Source organism: Bolinopsis microptera, chromosome 8 (assembly GCF_026151205.1).
Source record: "Bolinopsis microptera isolate Bmic1 chromosome 8, MBARI_Bmic_1.0, whole genome shotgun sequence".
Lineage (NCBI taxonomy): Eukaryota > Metazoa > Ctenophora > Tentaculata > Lobata > Bolinopsidae > Bolinopsis > Bolinopsis microptera.
In genome coordinates this window covers 13,971,524-13,994,483 of record NC_087079.1, presented here as the reverse complement: position 1 = coordinate 13,994,483, position 22,960 = coordinate 13,971,524, and the positions used below count along the sequence as shown (strand labels likewise).

Below are 22,960 nucleotides of genomic sequence, written 5' to 3'. Positions count from 1 at the left end.
TGGCGCACGTTTTGCAAAAAATGCTGCAATGAAGCCTGAATAAGTTATTGAATCGGATTCAAGACTGGATCGGACAATCAGTTAATTGGATAATTACCAATTAGCTAATCACCAATTTTTATCGGCTCAAAATGATCGGAATACCTTACGAGACATTTAAATGGTACGAAAGTCGGTGGTTTTTCGAAAAATCACCATATTTTCGGACTACCAAAATTTAGGTCACCTGCATTATTATTTTGCCCCAAATTATTTTTCACGTATTTTCCTAAATTATGAATTTATCGATTTACTATCAACTTATCAATACAGTAAGTTATAAATATGATTCATCAAAGAATTAATGAACACCAGTATTCGATCATGACCTGCTTTAAAAAATGATTTTGGACACGTCCAATTAAAAATAATCAAGCTCTGTACTGTCACTAGTACTACTTTATTGGCCACAGCGGTGAAATTTCGGGAGTAGTGAAAGATAACAAACTCTGTCGGTCTCCTATACTCTCTGGAGGATTATAAGTTAAGTTGAGACTAACTTTCAAAGGCTTCTATTCGGAGAAATTGTAAAACAATTTGAAATTGTAAAATAATTTGAAAAATCCCCAAATACCATGATTTAATTTGGGGTACGAAGTGTGGCGGTTTTCGGAAAAAATTCCCATATTTTCGTTCCCAAATCATTTAGGTCACCGGAATTATGTCGAACATAAATATATCTCGTTATTTTCATAATGGTATTTTCATAATTTAATATCCGAGCAAGGCACTTGACTCCGGTAATAATCAAACGGTAATAATCAAACCAGTTCAAAGAGTTCCAGGAGCTAGTCAGCATTTCTTGGAAATTGTTAGACGGCAGGACAGATCAAGAAGGATTCTTTATTAAGGATGTTGATTTGGAATTGGGATGTTGTAATGGCAATGCAAAAATAAAGGATATTTGAGGGCCATGATGATCAGCTCGGGATTAATTTGGGACGGATCGAAGAGCATTGAAAAGAGGGGGTTGAAATTTTAGGCTTCCTGGTCTTTCCTTGCCATTCTTGGTATCAAATCACGTATTGGGATTGAAAACAATTCGATAATATGTACTTATGGTACGGCACTAGCACGTGATAGTCGAGTGACGTAGTCACGAGACATGCCCCCGTGACACAGAACTCTGCTGCAATGGCCATTCACAATCGTCTCAGAGTAAAACCGGTTTTTCTGAATATTTTTGTGAAATTTATTGAATTCACATGATTATAGTTCTAGAGAACAGCACGGGTCAAGCATGAAGTATCATTTTAAATTAGAGTAGATCGGAAAGGAACTACTTTCATAAATTTGAACAGGAAATTATCACGAACAAACATTTGAAAATATATCTTTAAAAAATCAAAACTACATGGTAAAGCGAATTTAAATAAAGCGCTTTTTTCACTCCTAATAGTAATAATTAAGGCGACTTTTCATTCCTTAAGAACAAGCACCTTCAACACACTGTTTGATGCAGGTGTAACGGAAAATGACATAATTAAGAGGACCAGACACTGGAGCGTAGTCACGAGACATAAGTGATGAGAAATCAAAATAAATGAAGATTCCTGGCACAAAAAGATCAAATAGGACCGGGTCCTTGCACGCTGATCCTTTAAATCTCACCTCAAAACTCAATTAAAAGATCTGCCAAAAAATGCGTTTCTCAATAAGTTGTTTGGAGTATGCTCTGTAACTAAAAACCGGTTTTACACGTGCCCACAAATAAGCATTCAATGAAATAGAGGTAATCTTTCACGTGACACGCAAGAGTGATCATGCTGTAGGCCACGTGGATCGTCTCTGATTGGTGATGGTCAGTGTTACGGAAGAAAATAGAAAAGTGTGTTTTTTAAATTGTTAATTAAGTCCAAATTTGGTTTTTCTGGTCGCAAATCGTAGCCTTATTTATCTTGATGTGCTGTACCATTAACCATAAGTAAGTTATGGGACAGCAGCCTTCGGCACTCGTTGCTCCAGCAGTCCCATAACCTACCTAACACCACCCACCAAATACGTATAGGCTATGATAAATCACGTTTCTTGCACAACTTGGTCTGATTGTGGAGGAAAAGAAGATATTTGGTATATCCAGATACCCGGTATAGATTGACACGATTGACGGTATAGACTATAGAGCTTCAAATTATTACAAATTTGGTTATCTTAACCCCACTTCATTGAAATCAATAAAACGATAGTACACATACAACATTACAACAGGCTATCAGCTCGATTTTGAATGGGCCTTCGGTGCAGTTTCTGTGAAAGTTGATAAGGCGTGTGGTTTATGTTTTTCAGTTTCAGAACTTTCCACTTAATAATTTCTGATAATACTAAAATCTGCCGAGATTTACTGAACTCCAACTACAAATATTGGTGATCTTTTCCCTGATAAGATAAAAACCTTCGATTAAATCCACAATCTTCTACGATGTTCACAACTAAAGATATTTGACAAGCAAGAAAGGAGGCAAAAAGTGGTAAAAGTGGCCTTAAGAAGTTAAGACACGTGGAAAATCTTGGAAAAGTTGGTCAGCCATAAAGGGCACCTATGACCTATAAATGGAACTAAAAAACGTAAAAAGCCTTTGGAAGCTTCTTGTGTCGGTAGATCGATTTTTCAGACGGATCTGTTTGTACTTTATAGACAAATATGCACCAATATGATTTTCCCATGCACAATCAGCCTCGCACAAATCGGTGACATTTAGAAAATATTTATGATACCGGTAATTTGCTGATCCGTTAATCATCACTGAAGCTAATTGATACAAAATTTAGAAAATTAACGATATAGTTCTGCTGTTCGGTTAAATTTAATAATATCCATGGATTTGAGTATAAATGTGGCTGATCACTGTTGCACGCTATAGCAAATAGCTTTTGATGAGATCTGCGCATGATAAAGTGCCGATAAATCGCTTAAATTGTAAATACACAATTGAAATTTTAGGAAAGCACCTAAATAATAAAATCAAATGTGTTTAAAACTTAAGGAAGTAGTCTCGTTAAGGACTTTCTAGCATGCCTAACATCAAGATTAGCCGTTCAAAACGATTTTTTATCAAGTTTATTTTTCTTGTTGAGATTCGGGAACCTTATTCAAATTCAATAACCTGGTAATTTCTTATTTTAGATTTGTGATTCTAAAAATATAGCTGCTAGCAGGATAGGTAAAGAGATTGAGACAAATTCGATTAAATATTTGTCATGATTTAAATTCATGCAGGTTTAACTGCAAGCGTCTGGGGGATTGTAAATCGTTAGTTACGTAGTCTAGCTGGAAGGTTGAATGGGTAGAGAGCTGGGTCTACCATTTTGTTTGAGGTCTGACATTTGTCAGGTCAAGCATTATGTGGAAAGAGCTAAACGGAACCACGTTGACAAATCCTCATCAAAATTCAGTATTTTTGGCTCATTATGTATGATAAAAGTTACTGAAAATAAGTGTATAAGCAACAGTGTTTTCGGAAAAATTATATCACCGAAGATACAAGGTAGGACCGGTATTTTGTCAAATTCTAAACACAGGTGACAGGCTATCGTTCAATCAGTCAGGCTCTGACGAATTGTGTCGCTCGGAGAATTGAAGAACTGTACTATGTTTGCAGTGTCCACCAAGCTCCCACAAATATAAACTAGTTGTGTGAAGTGTGGGTCCAGGGTATTCTTGGTATTCTTACTGTATTCTCAGTAGTTGAACCGCTCAACTTCAAACCAATTCAATATTTTTGACAGTTTGATGCGCCCAGATGAAACTAATGCTATGCTGGCCGAATGCCAAATTTTTAGTTCAAATTAGCAAATTATTTCAGTTTCTAGGCAATTATCTTCATATTCAACCGAGTTATTTTGGGTTTATTTTTCAAATGAAGTACTGAAGCCAAATAAGATAATGGCTAAGTACACTGACACACAAACTTAACATTGAACAAGAACAAAAACCACATTCAAAGACTGAGGAATCAGGAGGACTCTGCAACCCAGGAATGAACTACTTAGCTATCATCGCTCAATAATCAATCAAAGCGTTCTCAATCTATGGCAAAAATAGTGAAAAAGAGAGAGTGGCGGACCACACCCTCTGTAATCGATGAAATTTTATGAAACTTGCAGAAAATCTAAGTTTTACCCACATCTATATTCTCTAAAATTTGTAAGCAATTCTAATTGGGCCCTCTGTAAAGTTCCCATAATGCGGATCAACCAAATCAACCCAATGTCAACCCAATCACCTGATCACACGTAATGAACAGACTCGTTATGCTTCATATCTCGATCATCTGAGAAGCTAGGCCTCTCATAATTTAAATGGCCAAACACAATTCAATACTATTTGGCTTGATCCAATTATTCAAACTATTAAATAAATGCAAAAACGAACCTTCATTCGAAAAAAATGAACATGAATTCTCTTTGATTTACTATATTCCTCGAATGACTATGAGTGATAATAGCAAGTCCTTATTACCATTCAAATCCAACGAAACCACTTTTCCCTTGACTATTACCGACACCACGACATAAACGTTAATACGAATTTTTTCAAAAAACCGTGAGAGATAATCATATACTATTGGCTGGGTCGAATACCTTTTTCATATTTTATACATTATTAATATTTTATACAATGTGTGCATATATTTATTTATATTTGATTGTAATTAAAGATTTTAAGGCGTTAGTGCCGAGTAATGCCTTCGGGTAGTGCTCCTCAATCAATCCTTTTAACGGTTTAACCACTATGAATAAATTAAAATACAAAGTTAGCCAAGGAATAAATAATTGTGGTCCCGGAAAGTGGACCCACAGGTGGTGTCACAAAATAAATAAACATTTTTGTCTCTTGACACCACGTCAAAGTCAAACGGGTTTCTGCTAGTTCAACTAAAGCAGTTCCTGGGGACCCCAGGCTAATATGTTCATGAACTTAAATGAAGATTCGGCGGAATGACAGATTGAGCGCCGCCCAGTAACTAAATAGCTAAAGTATCGCTAAGGATTCTACGCTTATCGTGAATCTTGTCTAGATTTTCTATGAACAAATTATGAACTCTAGCTGTAAGTAAAAGCTTGGGTGATACGCGTATCCACAAAACGAGTGATCCTTTTCGGCTCCTCATGTAATTAAATGAATTCAGGAGACAGGTACCTCGCTCGGATATTATTAGATTACGAAAATATGTGGAATCGATTTATCAAGGAAATGGATCAATGCTTTATATATAATAGTACGCTTTTTCTATAAAGTAGAGGACGTTCAGATCAGTTTGAATCATTGCTACCTGGACGATTAGGTTATCAGTCTGCAGTCTGCTGCAACCCCCAGAGGTGGGATATAACTGAGTTTTATATTAACAGGAAACGATTTAAAGAGTCTTCTTGTGTAAATCTGTATTGATCCCGTTTGCTGCGACAAGGAAAAATGCTCTTATCAATAGTGTTAAAAGTATTTTTTTTTTAAGTATTTAATTGTAATACTTTCAACACTACTATATAACAAATAAGTTGATATCATGAATACGATGTTGTAACATTGAAAAGTTGAGTAATTCCTTTCCTGATAAGAGCATTTTTCCTTGTCGCATCAAACGGGATCAATACAAATTTACACAAGAGTACATTGTAACCATTGTAACCATGCGACTCATAAACAATATTTCAATCCGGATTTCACACTAACAGAGTCGATATATTTTAATGTTGCCATGGTGATGTGGTGGCAAGTCTTCATACATCGTATTCCGGTAGTTTCATTGCGTCTTAATATTAAAATCTTTCTGTAAATTATTTATCAAGTTTTCCGTGCAGGAAAGTTGTGAGCATAATATTAATTGACGACACATTCCTCGCTTCCACTAAATCGCTCGCTCAAATTTTAAGAAAATTCTTGTGAAAAGGCCCTGAGGGTATGAAAATAATCGTAATCGGTATATTTTTGGACGCTGATTCCGAATCACCCGCATGACGTAAGGTAAATTAATGCTTCCTTGGAGAGTTATGGGCAATAAACCGTTTTGGTCACGTGACAGGCTAGTAAAAGTAAAACACGAATTCGATTCTTTAGTGCTAGGATTAGGGTTAGGGTTGTGGTTAGGGTTATGGATAGGTTTGGGTTATGGTTAGGGTTACTGTTACTGTTAGGGTTGGAATTAGGGTTTACGTAAAACCGTTTTGTTCGGCTGCAAAATCGTAAAAACCAAAGTCACGTGATAGTTTTTGGGCGAGCGAATTAGTTAAAGCCCACATTCCTATCCTATATTTTTTTCGAATTTTCTGACCCAATAGATCACATTGACATAGGAAAATTAAAAATAGTAAAATTAGGCCAAGTTAATAATAGCGGCGTAATTATTGAACGAGTCAACTTTCAGCTACTATTCAAGTCTTAAATCGTGCACTATAAAAAAGTATTGATCAAATAAAATTGTAACGGAGTTACTTTAATAAAAGAATAAACGTAATTCGCGTCAGCAACACTGAATACCACCGATCATCTTTTGTGATTCGGTTTCGTATGAGCTCTGAAAATTGGCTCTTACTAATTCGCTCGCCTTAAAATTATCACGCGACTTTGGTTTTAACCCTGTGCGATAGGTATATTTCAGTTTAACTTTAGGTACATAATATTATTATTTAAGAATAGGATAAAGTGGCAGCAGTAAATCTTCAACGCATCAGCAGCCTTTGACAAGTATACTACTCCTCTAAAACTCACAGATGAAATCGAACAAAAATGTGAGATCTCCGTAACCTCCGTACCTGATTAATATCTCACTAAAGTCACCCTCGTGTTAATATTAAAGTCATTATTGTAACGGTATATTAAAACCAGACAGAAACAAAGTGTGAAGGGCCTGTGAAATCAGTGGTGCAGTCTGAGCCTGGATATATTTAGGCTAGTAACTAGTACTACCACAAAACAATACTGCTCGGGTTAGCAGGTTAGGGCGTGACGAGGGCGGCAGAACACTTCTCTGCAGGGCTGGTAACTTTGCCCTTAAAATAGGGCACTGCTAATAACGGTGTTATTCACAGCTAATGACAGGGCAAGCTCACTAGTTCCTTTAGCGGGTATCGTGTTTGCTAATTGAATCCCCTGTCGCAGGATAAACTTCACTGATTCCGGTTCTGACTGTGGGTAATGATGGTACTGCTTTTCTGTGCAGGAAAGTTTTGAGCATAATGATTATCGACGACACATTCCTATCCTATATTTTCTTCGAATATTCTGACCCAATAGATCAGTGATCTAATAACACATACCGGAAGTTAAATGTTCTTTTCGATATTCCTGCCCATTGCCCAATAAATCATATACGAGATTTTAACGCTGGTCGGACACTAAGGTACGCTGTCAATGGTCCTGTTTAGTTAGTCGGACACGTCCACCTGAAGAGGGAATTTAGCCGGGCATGGGTGTAGGAATGATTTTCTGTATGAGGGGCCAAAATCTTAGAGTTTTAAAACAAACAAACAACAGGAGCTGAAATTTAGAATAACAAATAACTTTAATCTTTATGTAGTCACGTTCTAATCCTAATGAAGTAATTTCTAACCCTTTAGTTCCATGGGCAAATACTTCAGTGAAAAATTTGAGCACATTTTATTTTCAGTAGTATTTATATAGTTTATATTTTGTTTGTTGTTAATGATCACGAGTCACAGCTTCACCTCAAATTTTACCGTTCAGATTTCACAATTTCAGCACCTCAAATCATAGACACTCCCACTTCACAGCATTTAGTTTCATACCTGTCATTAACCTGCTTAGACACTTAGACGGCTGGGTTCGGAAAAGCTGAATGAGACAAACAAGTCATGTTTCGCGTAATGTAAGACTCGGAACACTTTTAGAAGAGTTTATTTAGTTTTTAAAATAAATCTCATTGTGAGGATTTGTAGGGATTATTTCCTTGTTTATTAAGGTCTGACTCACGATCCTAGGCGCGGTGTCTGTGTCGATATTCACAGATCTATTAGTGAAGTTTTGTGAATTACTGGACATCTCGGCTCGGCAGCAAATACTAATAGCTCAACCACAGCTACTGGGCTCAGCAAGAACCTAATGCTTATAAATGTGTATGACTCCCCGCCCAACTCATCTTACAAAATAAAGCAGCTCGCTAGCAATTGGGCACAGATGCAGACACAATGTAAATTCAGATTTATAATTTAATCTCTTTTTTATCCTTAGCTCCTTAAATATTCGGTTCTAAGCTGCATGTCCAGAAATAATTCTCCATAAATAAAATAAAGTGACTGAATATAAAGACATTTGAATGGGCATAAAGATGTGGACCAACTGACCCAGCCAGACTGCACAGGTGTGTGGACCACGTGATGCCCATATATAAGGTGTGTGGACCACGTTATGCCCATATATAAGGTGTGTGGACCACATGATGCCAATATAAGGTGTGGGTACCATTACTACATTTCCGAGGAAAAGGCAGTAAAACCAATTTCCTGGCCCAGCAGGGAGGCAGGCAGTTTATACTTTATATAGTACCTATAATAATCAGCTTTAAGACAATATGACATTTCAAAACTTTGAACATAACATTAAGTTAAAGTTTTGAAATGTCATCAGAGGCACATATTAGGTGCGGTAAAAAAGTCGAAATTATGCGGTACCGCACCCGACTATAAAGGTAAAATGTGCGGTAAGGTGCGGTAAATTTTTACCAATTATGCGGCAAATGTGCGGCGATTGTTTCGAAATTTGTGCGGGAATTGTGCGGTTTTCTTTTGCATTTTCTCAAGGACTTTGGAAATTCTAAACGTATAACCGCCGCTCTTATCAAAAATAGGCCTGTTTATGTGTTACTAAGGGTGTAGTTCTTTACTAAGAGTAAGACCATGATTGAACCTATATTGAGATTCATTTATCTGAGAACAGTGACTTGATCTGATAGAGATCAGGAGACAGTTATTTGAAGACGCCTCTTGATAGAGTCGATCAGATCCCATGCGTGATCGCAAATATGTGACACGCTTGTTGGCATTGATCGTCAGTACTTGTGAACCATTTGATCCAAGATCCATTAAGCCCACTATAAAGCCAACGCTACATGACGTTGTGATGTGGTGAAGTTACGAATGATAACTGATACACTATAATCGAAGTACGGTAACGACGAGGGTTCCATAACGGCCTGGGTCACGGTCTCGAAAGGGCCTGGGTCACGGTCCCGAAAGGGCCTGGGTAACGGTCCCGAAAGGGCCTGGGTCACGGTCCCGAAAGGGCCTGGGTCACGTGGTAACCGGGTCACGTGGCCTAGGCATGAGTTCCAAAAGGGCCTAGGTCACGGTCCCGAAAGGGCCTGGGTCACGTGGTAACTGGGTCACGTGGCCTAGGTATGAGTTCCAAAAGGGCCTGGGTCACGGTCCCGAAAGGGCCTGGGTAACGGTTCCGAAAGGGCCTGGGTAACGGTCCCGAAAGGGCCTGGGTCACGTGGTAACCGGGTCACGTGGCCTAGGTATGAGTTCCAAAAGGGCCTGGGTCACGGTCCCGAAAGGGCCTGGGTAACGGTTCCGAAAGGGCCTGGGTAACGGTCCCGAAAGGGCCTGGGTCACGTGGTAACTGGGTCACGTGGCCTAGGTATGAGTTCCAAAAGGGCCTGGGTCACGGTCCCGAAAGGGCCTGGGTCAGGGTCCCGAAAGGGCCTGAGTCACGATCCTAAAAGGGCCCGACTTTAACATATTTTGGTTTTTACACTCGAAAATCTTAACGCGAAAATTTCAAAATTATGTGAAATTACGCGGAAAATGCTAGATTATGCGGAAATATGCAGAAAATTACAAAATGTGCGGAAAACAATAAATTATGCGGAAATGTGCGGAAAACGGTAAATTGTGCGATCCCGCACCCATCGCACCTAATATGTGCCTCTGATTATGTCATATTGCTGATTATTATAGGTACTATATAAACTGCCTGCCTCCCTGCTGGGCCAGGAAATTGGTTTTACTGCCTGTTCCTCGGAAATGTAGAAATGGTACCCACACCTTATATTGGCATCACGTCCTAGTTCATGCTTAAAGCATCAGTGATTTCTATCTTTATGGAAACCTTTTTTAATCAAACTACCCCAGTCCTGCATTTCAGTGTTAACTTTTACAAGCTATTCGGCGTGAAGTGGTTTTGTCTTAGACAACTTTAGGTTAACCTTAACATCACGTGGAGCTTTCCTAGCACTGTTCCATTACCTCCCCTGAAATGAACTATAACAACGTCGGACAATGTCCTTGGCAACAAGATTTACCGTAATATCTAGAGCTGCTGGAACAAGTTTGTCATGTTGGCGGGGACTAGCTCATGAACATAATTTCGGTGACTTCAATACTAGTACTGGTAGTATAGAGTTATATTTGTTTTAGAGAATATTTTAATGGTGTACAGACTACATAACAGTGTAAGCATAGGTCAAATAGGTCTCTATTGCCATATTGCTTCCAAAACGCCTGGAAGCAATATTGACATTTATAAAACATTTGAAAGTCTGACTGTGGCGCACAAAAAATCATTCCTACACCCCTATATTATTCGCTATTACATGAGTACATTGCGAAGTATCTAGGGGTAGGACAGGAGGAACTATTTTAGTTTTACGGGAAATTGAATAAAAAATGAATCAAGTTATCAAGCTTTCTTGGAAACACGTAGCACCAGTATACAGTAAAGACATAGCTAGATAGGTTTAAGTATAAGTATATCTTTCAAGTCATTATCAGGGTACCTATAACTACCACATCACGATTGAGAAATTTAATTATATCTCCCCAAGAATTTTACCTGGGGACCTCGAGGCTTCTTTGTTCATAAACAGATTGAATATATATTGGAATGACAATTGATAGGCCGAGCGCCGCCCAATAACAAGAATTTTGATAGTATTAATTTGTTTATAATGATATGCTCTCTCGTACCACAATTAAAAATAAAAAGTCTATTTATATTTTACTCTTAGTTCCCAAAAATTATTGCGAAAAAAATTTTGGCGGCTCTCTCGTAAATTATTGGCACATATAAATGTTAGCATTGCATTAACACTTTTATTTGTCACTGATATACTTAAATACTTTACATGTTACAATATACACGTAGTTAAACTTAACTTATTTTATGTCCAATTCCATTGGAAATAATTTTCAACCAAAGCCCACAATTGGGTAATAATATGCATGAAGTGCATGGAATGTAACAAAAGTTTCCTTTTTCAAAATAAAAGGAAATGATATCAATTTAAATTACCGTTTCTGTACTAAACGTGAAATGTTGCCGAAACGGAGAATGAGTCGGCCGTGAATGAATCAGAATAAGAAAAGCGAACGACTAATACACGACTAATGTAATACAAAACTGAAGTGTTTTTTTCATCTGGCATCCTGAGGATAGAAATATAGCCGCAGAGATATATGTTTATCTTAAAAACACAGTTTGTCCGCAGGCGCGCTAGGTTATCGTCAAGGGAAGCATTACGTTACCGTAAATGTTAACTTAACGGCTAGGAAAGATTCGTAGATTCATCTACTGGGTTACGTTTAACTTCCGGTTACCTGATTAAGATTTGTAATTGTATGAAGTCTTGGCCCCCATACCATTGTCGTGACCCCCATACCATCATGTCGTGACCCCTATACCATTGTCGGTCCACTTAGTTGTTAGTGTCGGAGTACAAACGCGTGAGGGAAAGTAAGATCATTTCCAGAAATCCTCTAGAAATTCCAGAAATCCTCTAGAAATTGCAGAATATTTAAGGGCTGTTCCACACCAATTATACAGTCTTAAAATATTTCTTGTTCCATTAAATCAATCAGTCGGCTAAACTAATTTATCATTCGATCCCACCGCCAGCTCATTTCCGGACTTGTGTCTTATTTTCAATTTTCAATTTTCTTCGCCCATTAAATTTTCCTGAACGTCACTTATTATTGACTTTTTCCGCCAAGTGATCATTAAAAACATCATGTACTAGTAAAGTTTTCTGTGCCCCCGGCAGACCAAGGAGAACCTTTCCGACGTTAACTTACGGCACAATAAGCTTATCATATAAGTTTTCATATATTCTGGACAAAAAGGTCGAAGAGGAAAAATTTTTGAAAAAAATTGAACGGACTTTAACTTGGACGGACCTTAAATGAACGGAATTTATTTCAACAGACATTAAAATGAACGTTAGGGCCTCCAGCGCTCAATAAGTGACATGTCCGTCCAAATAAGGTCCGATAAGGTAGTAATAGGCCCATAACAAAAGAAAAAACAGTGACTGGTCATACTAAGCCTCTATATTTAGGGTAATACTGTATCTGGAGGAGTAATTTTAGGGCCTACGAAATAATTTCTACCGGTATTTTGTCGAGCTGAACATCCTGCGGCTGCACCCTTTGAGTTTGAACTTTTTAAGTTCAAGTTCAACCAATTGAATAGTGGCAGTCTACAGGGTGAGTTGAAAATAGTGTGTGGAAAGTAAAAATCGATAATTTTTTTATGAAGGAGCAAGTTTTGAAAGGTGAATTGCTATCAGTTCATAAACTTTACATATTTCATTCTTGCCTCTCATTTGATTCTAACTCATAAATTGGTTGATTTTTGGCAGTTTTCCAAAAAATCTTAAATTCGTCCTAATGGGGTTCTCAAATCGTGTGCCCTGAAAATTGAGTCTAAAAATCTATACTCTCCTACATTTTTAAAGCAATCACCCTGAAACTTTCAGTATATGTTCTAAGGATCATTTAGAAGAGATGAGCCAGACAAAATTTTGAGATAGGCCTTTTAAAAAATTTTATTCGATTTTGAAAATCGTGGACCTCAAAAAATCATCAAAAAACGAGGTCCAAGATTTTCAAAATCGAATAAAATTTTTTTAAAGGCCTATCTCAAAATTCTGTCAGGCTCATCTCTTCTAAATGATCCTTAGAACATATACTGAAAGTTTCAGGGTGATTGCTCAAAAAATGTAGGAGAAAATAGATTTTTAGACTCGATTTTCAGGGCACGCGATCAAAAATTGCTCGCGCAATACAATTACCACACACGCGCTGACCTTTGACCGGCAATAATTTCGGCTAGGAACGATATTTTTCCACGGCATCAAAAGCATCTGATAGATATTACTCCCCTCTATCAGAAACAACTAACTAAAAAGTCGATTTTGAGAAAATTTCCATAAGACTCCCCTGCCCCCATAATACAGTCAAGTCGGCTATAGACAATTGTCTTACACGTTATCAATATGTCCTAGTTAATAAAGGACGATGGGTTGAGCAAATTATTAACTATTAAGTATTTTAATTGTATTATCATAAAAAGTATATATTTTCATTACCTAAATATGCAAAAGTTAAGTGGAAATTTCATTTGTCAAAAAAATTAGAGCCATTTACTTTCCACACACTATTTTCAACTCACCCTGTAGGTTCGAATTGGCTTAGTTCTAGACTCTAGTAGTAGTAAAAGAATTATGACGACAGTAAAATTAACAAGTCAATGCTTCAATTAATAAATCATAAAACAATAAATCGGATTGTACATTTTTTACATAGAAATGACAACGTCAAATATATCAATCTGAACACTTAAAATTTAAACCCTAACCCAAATAAATATTTCAGTTTTGCCGTTGCACTGATTTTATATATGCCGTATCTAATTTTTAGACTCAAAGTCAAGTGACTTAATAAGTTAATAAGTTAAAGAGACGACCAACTGATCAAGTGAAAAATACGACGAACTTTAGGTTTCTTGCTTGTGTACTTTTGACTCTTCACACGTTCAACAAAATGGTACTGTCTGTTCCTTATCATCATCTCATTCATGGATTAAGAGGAAGTGTTGTAAAAACACAAATGTCATCGTTAACAATATCATCAATTGCTATGCAGCGTGACAAGCAAAATATACAGATATAACCTATTTTGCATTTGAAATGCGTATTCAATAAATTAGATTTAGACTGATAGCAATAACATCAATGGGAGTTTAAACTCAGTTCGTTCATGGGTGCTCACTCGTCACGCGTGGTTGGGGATGGGGAAAATACTGTAGCCGACACTCATTGGTCGTTTATGGGTCTGAGAGAGAGGCAGAATGGGACCGAGTTTCATTTCCTTAACATCGATACTGTGGCTTACAACGCATCCTCCAGTCTCAACTCGCTGTATCGCACCACTGAAATAGTTTAAATGTCGATATATTTCTTTCTGTTTAATATTATCGGGCATCGCTAGCCCTGAGGTATTAACATAATTCGAAGTTACCCTTTGCGATATTAAGAAGTACAAACTAAAAATTACAAAAACATCAGATTCAACTACGAACAAACTTATTGAATCATGGTACTAACTGGAACACTTACTATGTAATGTTAGGACAGATAGTAACGTTGAGTCTTTGAAGAAGTTTGCAACCACGTCTCAGAACCGTAAAGCCTTGTCAGTCATGTTGGTTATGTTGGACATGTTTAGGTGGGACAAGTAGTGGCAACCTCCCGAGATATAAGACACACTCGTATCCGTCAACTAAAAAAAACATTTTTAGTTTGTAGGTTTACTTTTGTGATAGTACTGGTAGGGAACTATAGAGTTAACGTTCTTAATTTTATAAACCGTGTGTTGACGTACATTTTTTATTTGAAAAACGTATCCAAGTATGGTTCCTGGTACGCGTAATTCAAAATGAAGGTGTAAATATTATTGAAACTGTGCAAAAGGAAAATCAATTGACCTGAGTGCAGCCGGCTATGTTAAGCCTGACAAGTTCTCGACAGGAAAAGGCGAGGAATTTGGTGGCGTAATCAGTAACGTTCACACAGTAAGAGATGTCCAACGTTTCGAGAGAAGGAGTCTGAATTGGAAAAGTGGTTAGTTTATTAATACGTACTTCATATGAAATAAACTAATATAAAAACAGTAAAGACTTTAACACTAGGCCCTAGTATCTGTATAGGGGTTGGAATCGTCAAAGGATTTTGTCCGGGGTAAAACTGATGGCCTTTGTGTACTATTTATAATTTAGTGGTTGTTTAATCGAACTGAATAGTTTTGTCCTGCGAGGATGACCTTTCCGGACGACCCTAATACTGCTCTTCGGCAAACAATAGTTTTGAATAGCTTTGTTTCAACAATCTTTCACGATCAACCCAAATTGGAGAGATAACGGTGAGCCGTGAGGGCGCACATCGCAGATTTAAATTCACCTAACCATCAAAATATTTAGTTTTTAGCAATGACTATTGATTAAATTTATATTCTGCCCGGATGTCTTGGTAATGACCACTCTATCGTACCACTTGCACTGTATCTAGAAGTATATCGACTTATTAAAAGGGGCCTTTGTAGGTCATGACTCATGTCTATGACTATGAGGTCCACAGTGGTCCGCGAAGGGGGTCAGGCTATAATAGACCCCTTCTAGGTCATTTTGTTGTATCAGGAGATGTTTCCTGGAGTATTTTCCCCCGAAAAGACGTTTAAAAGCACTTAGAAGACCTCAAAATATATCAGAAGGGCTGAAAATGAGAAATGAAAAAATTTATTTTTTCCAAAAATACCCTGAAAATTTTAGAATTTGGCCGCTAAATTTGTTTAAAAAGCCTGACTTAAAATTCTACTCCATAACTTAAGTTTCTCAGGCAATTCTACGTTGATTCTGAAAATTTCATTAAAAAATATTGAAACCATATTGAGTTATATTATTTTGAGCGAAATCAGTTTCGCGAATATCGCGAACTGAGATATGGGCAATTTTGTTCTTTTTTGCCATTATTTGAACACAGAATCCACAGTTAGGTATATATTGTGCTGATATTCATAGAGAATGTGAAGTATAGGCTTACCTAACATATAAAATTTGTCTCATCCAAAAATATTGATAATTGGCTAAGTTATGGGCTAAAATCTATAAAAATTGGCGCGTATGCCCAAATATGGTCATATAGTATTTTGCTCATAACTCAGCCAATTTTTATCAAATTTTGATAAAACTTTATATTTGTGTTCAGGAGACTAGTAGCTACAAGTAAAGCACCCCAAAGCATGGTTTTGAGCATGTTAAGGCGATTTTGCATAATTGGGATAATTGGGACCAAACAGCTTTAACAGTTTAATGAGTACCAATTATAATTAAAATCATCACCGTTCTAGAACAATGCCTATAATGAGCCTTACGTTATTCTTCTCAGCTATTGTGATCGGATATATCTCTCTTAAGCTGTTCAGTTCCTGTTTGTCATTTGCTGTTCCTGTATTCAGTGGCGTAACGAAAGGCCCTGCTGACCCCGCTGTGCAGCGGGGCGCCGTCTTAGGGGGGCGCCAAATCGTCGTTTGAATGTGGGACAATTTCGAAAACTTAACTAAAGTACTAGCAAAACTGGGCGTTTTGCTCTAGATACACACTTTTTTAGAGATTTTACCGGCGTATTCTCTAAAATCACCTAATTCGTTCAATTTTAGGGAGGGGCACCAAAAGGGGAGGGGGCGCCAACAGGGGGGCGCTTTTTTCGGCAGGGGGGCGCCAACAGGCAACGTTACGCCACTGCCTGTATTTCTAGTTCTAAATCACAGTCGAAGGTCTACAGTGTGTCGTGTAAAAGTTTTGTTTTTGTTTTCCTCGATAATTATTTCAATAATTTTGAGACAATTAATTATGAGCGAGTAGATCCGATTCTGGGCGTCATGGTCATTCCGTCCCCGCTATGCTATTATGTTAGTGTCAAAACTAAGGAAAATATCAGTAGATAACAAACCTGGAGCACATTTTCTGGATACCAACATCCGTTATTTGGTTGCACTCTGAAAGGGAGATGTTCCTGAAGTTGGGGTTGTTACCGAGCGATGCTAAACCGGCGTCACCTACAGCACAACCTGAAATAACGACAGAGATTCAACACACAAATGGTGAGAGATCAAAGACAAGAACTTATGCCATTTGAAGTACTGAAGAAAAATTAGATTTAGATTTAGATTTGAAAAATTAATGTACTTTAGTTAGCTAGAAGTGGAAGAGTAATTGTTACCTGAAAGATCCAAAGATCTGAGAGCTTGCATGTTCCCCAGCAACTCCACCCCAGCATCCGTGACAAACTCGCTGTAGCAGAAACTAACGTACGCTAAATTCTGGCACCTGAGGAGGAATATTTTACTTTTCTCGCTCGTATTTATTTTACTCGTATTTATGTAAAGTAAATGCTGAGTAAAGGTTTTTGGTTTAAGCGTTCACAAGTTTTATAGGGAAGGCAATAATTCGTCACTATAACAGTGCAGCTATGTTTCAGGTTATATAGTATAGTTACTAGCAAGGACCGAGATCCCCCCTTTTGTCTGGTTCCGGGCAAAAGACCAGGTAGTTTCGATGAGGCCTGGCATGTGGGTCTGGATGTGCTGGTTGGTGGTTCCCAGTGTGGTGTGTGCTGAGACTGGGGTGGATGGCTGAAGCCAGGGGACCGCTGTGCTGAGTGGCGAAGCTGGTGGTCGTAACGGAGGCAGTCCACATTGAGCACCCAAGCGACGAAAGTCGCTAGGTAGCTCGTGGGGATAGCATCCGGGTCGATAGCTGGCGGCGTTGTCTTAGCATGGCGTGACACTGGGTGTAGGCACTCTGTTCTGGGCTCGCATGCATCGCGTCAGGGGGCTTGTCGGCTGGGGCGTCTGTCACACGTGTAGGTACTTATTGATTTAAAGTACAGCGGCAGAGTCAATCCTGAGCACTAGAGCACCACTTATGACTCTGCCCATTTGCTCTGGAGTTACTGCCCAGGACCCAATCCTATCCTGTTTCTCTCACCTATAGTGATTGGTAATGGTGCTTTATCCAAAGCAAATGACCTTGCCGTGGTAAGGGGGCTTAATCGGCATCACAAGACCAGCCGAGACTAAGCTGTACTGTTCAGCTGAGCAAAACTGAACGTAGGTCGCACGTGCCAACCGTCTTCCTTTACCTCATTTGATCCCTTTTTCTTTTGGAGCTCTCACAGCCTTCACTCACACCTGAGCATATAGGGTTTTAGAAGTTCAGGGTGTGTACTTCAAGGTCGGGCCCTTAATACCGATCATTAGCACCCGTTTTACCTTTACCTTATTAGCGGCATATCATTACTGTCGCGGTAGTAAAACAAACATCTTTCTACGATTCGCAGAAAGTGTTAAAACTCTCACTAATACACTTGGACTACAACACCGGATTACCAGTGGAGGAGGCAGGACTGAGCTGGCCTCGTGTGGGATTGGCACACTTGCGCAGGCTTCACAGCCTTGCTGCGATGGTGCTGGTTCCTATCGGGGCTGTGCTCGTTCAGCAACCACCAAGGAATCCACCACTACTACACCTACACTACAACACCGGATTACCAGTGGAGGAGGCGGGACTGAGCCGGCCTCGTGTGGGATTGGCACACTTGCGCAGGCTTCACAGCCTTGCTGCGATGGTGCTGGTTCCTATCGGGGCTGTGCTCGTTCAGCAACCACCAAGGAATCCACCACTACTACACCTACACTACAACTCCGGATTACCAGTGGAGGAGGCGGGACTGAGCCGGCCTCGTGTGGGATTGGCACACTTGCACAGGCTTCACAGCCTTGTTGCGAGGGTGCTGGTTTCAATCGGGGCTGTGCTCGTTCAGCAACCACCAAGGAATCCACCACTATTACCCCTATACTACAACTCCGGATTTACAAAACAATCATGACTGATAGCGGTAATGAGATGTATCACACAGATGAGACATTGATTTTCGCAGAGCGGATCAGGTTTCCTGATTTACGTTTAACATCAGACATTATTGTGATTAAAGGACCTATTTCAACAACATTGCGCGGGAACGCGCACATAATCTCCCATATACTGATACACAACAACGCATTATCTCTCAATCCTACCCCACCGTGGAATAGGATACAGATCACCAACATCTGGGAGGCAGTGGCTGTGCAGCTACATGAAGGTGGGGGCCCGTCGACGGAGTTTAAACAGAGGCAGCGGATCTGGGTGGATGTCTCACCTTCGGGTGAGACATTCTTAGAGAAACACAGTTTTCTCCCGGAAACGCTGGCTGCTGCTATTCGACTTCGACCAGCCCCCCGACACAGTGCCCAATCCAAAAGGTCCTAGTACCCGACCGGTGAGGGTAACTGCAGGTGCTGCACGCCACGTCCCCAATACCAAAAAAACAGGTAAAACTCATCATGAATATTACTCTGTTACTCAAATCAACCTTAAACGCAAGTACAACGCTTGGAAAACCCTGCTGGTGAACACTCATGGCAGGAAAAATCCTATTGTACTAGCGACTGAACCATACACTAATAACAAACACCTAATTCCACCAATAAGCAAAGAACTAACCGAGTATTATTACAAAGTTGGGGACATTAGGCCCCGTGCCGCCATAGTAATACACAAAAACCTAGCTGAAAAAAGTTGGGAACTATCGCAATTCACAACCCCGGATCAAGTTGCTATTAAGATTCAACTTAGCTCGACAGAAGTAATTCTGGCAGCTTCGTACATGGATATTAATGGACCAGCTCCATCCCACGAAACCACACCTCTAGCCAAATACGCTATAGACAACAAAATACCACTCATAATAGGCTCTGACACCAACTCCCAACACACTCTTTGGGGTAACAGGTTGTGCAATAGAAGAGGAGAGGAACTACTTGATTTCCTCTCGTCGCTAGGGCTCTCCTGTTCCAACAAAGGTTCAACTCCAACATTCCTCAACTCACGAGGTCATAATTCCATCATTGACCTCACTATTACCAACCAACTGGGGGCTGAACTGATCAGTAACTGGCACGTTAGTGATCTTTACTCAAACTCCGATCACAGATATATCATGTTCGACATTACTTCTGGTCCCAAAAAAGAACCAAGACAAATACGCCTAGTCAAGAACACTGACTGGGCGAAATTTGACGAGATTCTTTACAACAACAATGATCTCCACAACACCTGCGTTAACACACCACACGACATTGATCACAAAGTTAACACCATTAATACTGCTCTCCGAGCGGCCTTCGAGGAGGCATGTCCCATTACTTACATCTCCAGCGCTGTCAGAAAACCACCCTGGCTAACTCGAGAAGTTGAGGAAGCACAGAGGGGTATAAGACGCAAACTCATCACAGCTCGTCGAATCAAAACTGATGCTTCGTGGCTCGCTCTTAGAGAAAGCAACAAGCAATACAACAAGATCCTGTCCAACTCCCAGCGCAATGCGTGGCGGAAATTCTGCGCAGACACAGAATCGGTTAAGGAATCTGGAAGGATGAACAAGATTCTGAAAACCTGTACTGACACCAATAACAAACTTGAAGCCGTTTATAAACCAAATGGCGAACTCACCAAAAACGCAGAGGAGACACTGGAGGTCATGACACAAACCCACTTCAAGGATAGTGTTACTGATCCGCCAGTTCCGCCTCTCTGCCCCTTACCCATCTCCACAGACTTACTAGACAAAATCTACAGCCCTGAAAGAATCGAAAAGGCTCTCCTATCCTTCGATCCCTTGAAGGCTGCAGGACCTGACACTCTAAAACCTATCATATTCCAGAAAGCCTGGGCTCATATCAAAGACATAACAAAAAACATTATGACAAAAAACCATGAAACGCAACACATCCCAACTTTGTGGAGGGACTCTCTTGGAATCTTTCTCCCTAAGCCTGGAAAAACCGACTACAACAAAGCTAAGTCATTTCGAACGATCACTCTTTCGCCTGTGATGTTAAAGTTGCAGGAGAAAGTGATCTTATGGCATATGCAACATGACCTTAACATAGCTAATGATATCAACAAACGACAATTCGGCTTTAAGAAGGGCTGCTCCACAGAAGCGGCACTTCATAAAGTTACTCACACCATTGAGCGCAGAATAGCCAAGAAAGGATATGTCCTAGGTGTCTTTCTAGATATAGAGGGCGCCTTCGACAATGTCTCGTTCAAGGCTATCTCTGAAGCAGTCAAGGCTACGAAAGTGGACTTGGCTACAGCGCAGTGGATCATCAACATGGTAACCAATCGATTCATCACACTAAATCATAAGGATAAGTCGAGAAGGGTACGGATCAGGCGAGGTTGCCCCCAAGGAGGCATTCTCTCTCCTTTTCTCTGGAACCTGGTAGTCGACGATCTCCTTTCCTTTACCGCAAAAGACATCCCGGGTTACCTGCAAGCCTTTGCGGATGATCTGTTGTCTCTAGCGGAAGGGGATGATTTAGACATCATCTGGGACCGAACATGCAAAACTATTAAAACGATAGAAAATTGGTGCAGAACCAAAGAGCTATCTATTAGCGCCCTTAAAACTCAGATAGTCATGTTTACCTGGAATAGTAAGTGGACTCTAAGACCTATAACAGTTGGCAACAACATTATAGGTCTTTCCAAGTCTGCTAAATTTCTAGGAGTGACCTTGGACAGCAAACTCAACTTCAATGAACATATCATCAACACCACCAAAAAAGCCACGGCATCCCTCATGCAATGTCGAAGAGCTGTCGGCCCCACATGGGGTATGAGCCCCAAAACATGCAAATGGATGTACACGGCTGTCATCCGTCCAATCCTATCCTACTGCTGTAGTATATGGATCAGGGCCACTCAAACGGACTATAACGCGAAGAAACTCAAACGTGTTCAGGCATTGGCACTCAGAATGATGTCTGGTGCCATGCCAAGCACACCTTTTATCGCATTGAATCACCTCACCGACACTTCTGACATCATACTGTTCCTGCAAGGCGAAGCAGCAAAGGGTGCGGCCAGGCTACAAGCTTATGGCAGCCTCACTCTTGAAACTATCGCCTTCAGGAAGGGAACTATCAAAAATCATACCACTATCAACAAACAATTCATGGCAGATCTCATTATTCCACCTAGAGCAACGAGAGACCTAACAACACCAACCATGATGCTGGGACGGCACTTCACCGTCACAACTCCTGGAGCCGATAACACTGAATATAGAAATTCACTTCAAAACACCATTGACAACATTACCAGTGAAACGATCACCTGCTACACTGACGGGTCACTCACAGACTCAGGATGCGGGGCTGGCTATATCATCACAACTGACAACAATAACACCACCCTTGAAGAAAGATCATTCAAGCTCCCTGATTATTGCACTGTTTACCAAACAGAGCTCACCGCCATCATTGAAGCTTGCAAATATCTCTCTACCTATACCAACACACATATCATCATATGGTCTGACAGTCTCTCATCTATACAAGCTATCTCTGCGCTTTCAACGCGGAGTAGAACTACAAGAGACTGTTACGACTCTCTTAATGCACTCGGATCCAACAACACGCTAGAGATACGATGGATTGCAGCACACATCGGATTGTGGGGGAACGAAAAAGCAGATGAGCTGGCCAAGCTTGGTACAACCAGTGAATCCACTTTGAAGTGTCCAATTCCACAATCCTACATCAAGCGTCAAATCGACAACAAAGTCAACAGACTGAATCAGGAAACTTGGTTAACTGACGGTCCCAGACACACCAAACTGACACTCGGCCACAAGCATGCCAAAATCATCAAAAACCTCAACACTACACTCAGCAAAAACAGACAAGATTACAGAACTGCAGTTCACCTCATCACGGGTCACTGCGGCTTAAACAAACACCTTCACACCATTTGCAAATCAAACACCAGTGCTTGTCCTATGTGCGGCGACGGAGAGGAAACTGTCTCACACTTCCTTGGACAGTGTCCAGCTATTGCCCAAATCAGAGGTCAATATTTCCAGGACTACTACCTCTCTGTCAATGACATATTCGACAACCAACACATCACCACAATTGTCAATTTCGCAAACCGCACCAAACGCTTAATTGTGCCGGAAGAGCTGGATCAGACCGGGGTGACTTAAAGTATTATTTCATATGCTGTCTCGTCTCGTTTTACTTT

At 39.9% G+C, this 22,960-nt stretch overlaps 1 protein-coding gene across 4 annotated transcripts in view; it reads right to left on the bottom strand.

Moving 5' to 3' along the window:
* Nucleotides 1-13,523: 13,523 nt before the first annotated feature.
* Nucleotides 13,524-22,960, bottom strand: part of LOC134820040 (F-box and leucine-rich repeat protein 13-like) — a 53,621-nt gene continuing 44,184 nt past the window's right edge. For all 4 annotated transcript variants that reach the window (XM_063830223.1, XM_063830224.1, XM_063830225.1 and 1 more), the window contains 5 exons: nt 17,046-17,152; nt 16,776-16,893; nt 14,756-14,875; nt 14,388-14,550; nt 13,524-14,200 (listed from right to left, as the gene is read on the bottom strand). In XM_063830223.1, coding sequence (XP_063686293.1) covers nt 14,836-14,875; nt 16,776-16,893; nt 17,046-17,152 — 265 coding nt within the window. In that variant the 3' untranslated portion in view covers nt 13,524-14,200; nt 14,388-14,550; nt 14,756-14,835. The remainder of the gene's footprint in view (nt 14,201-14,387; nt 14,551-14,755; nt 14,876-16,775; nt 16,894-17,045; nt 17,153-22,960) is intronic.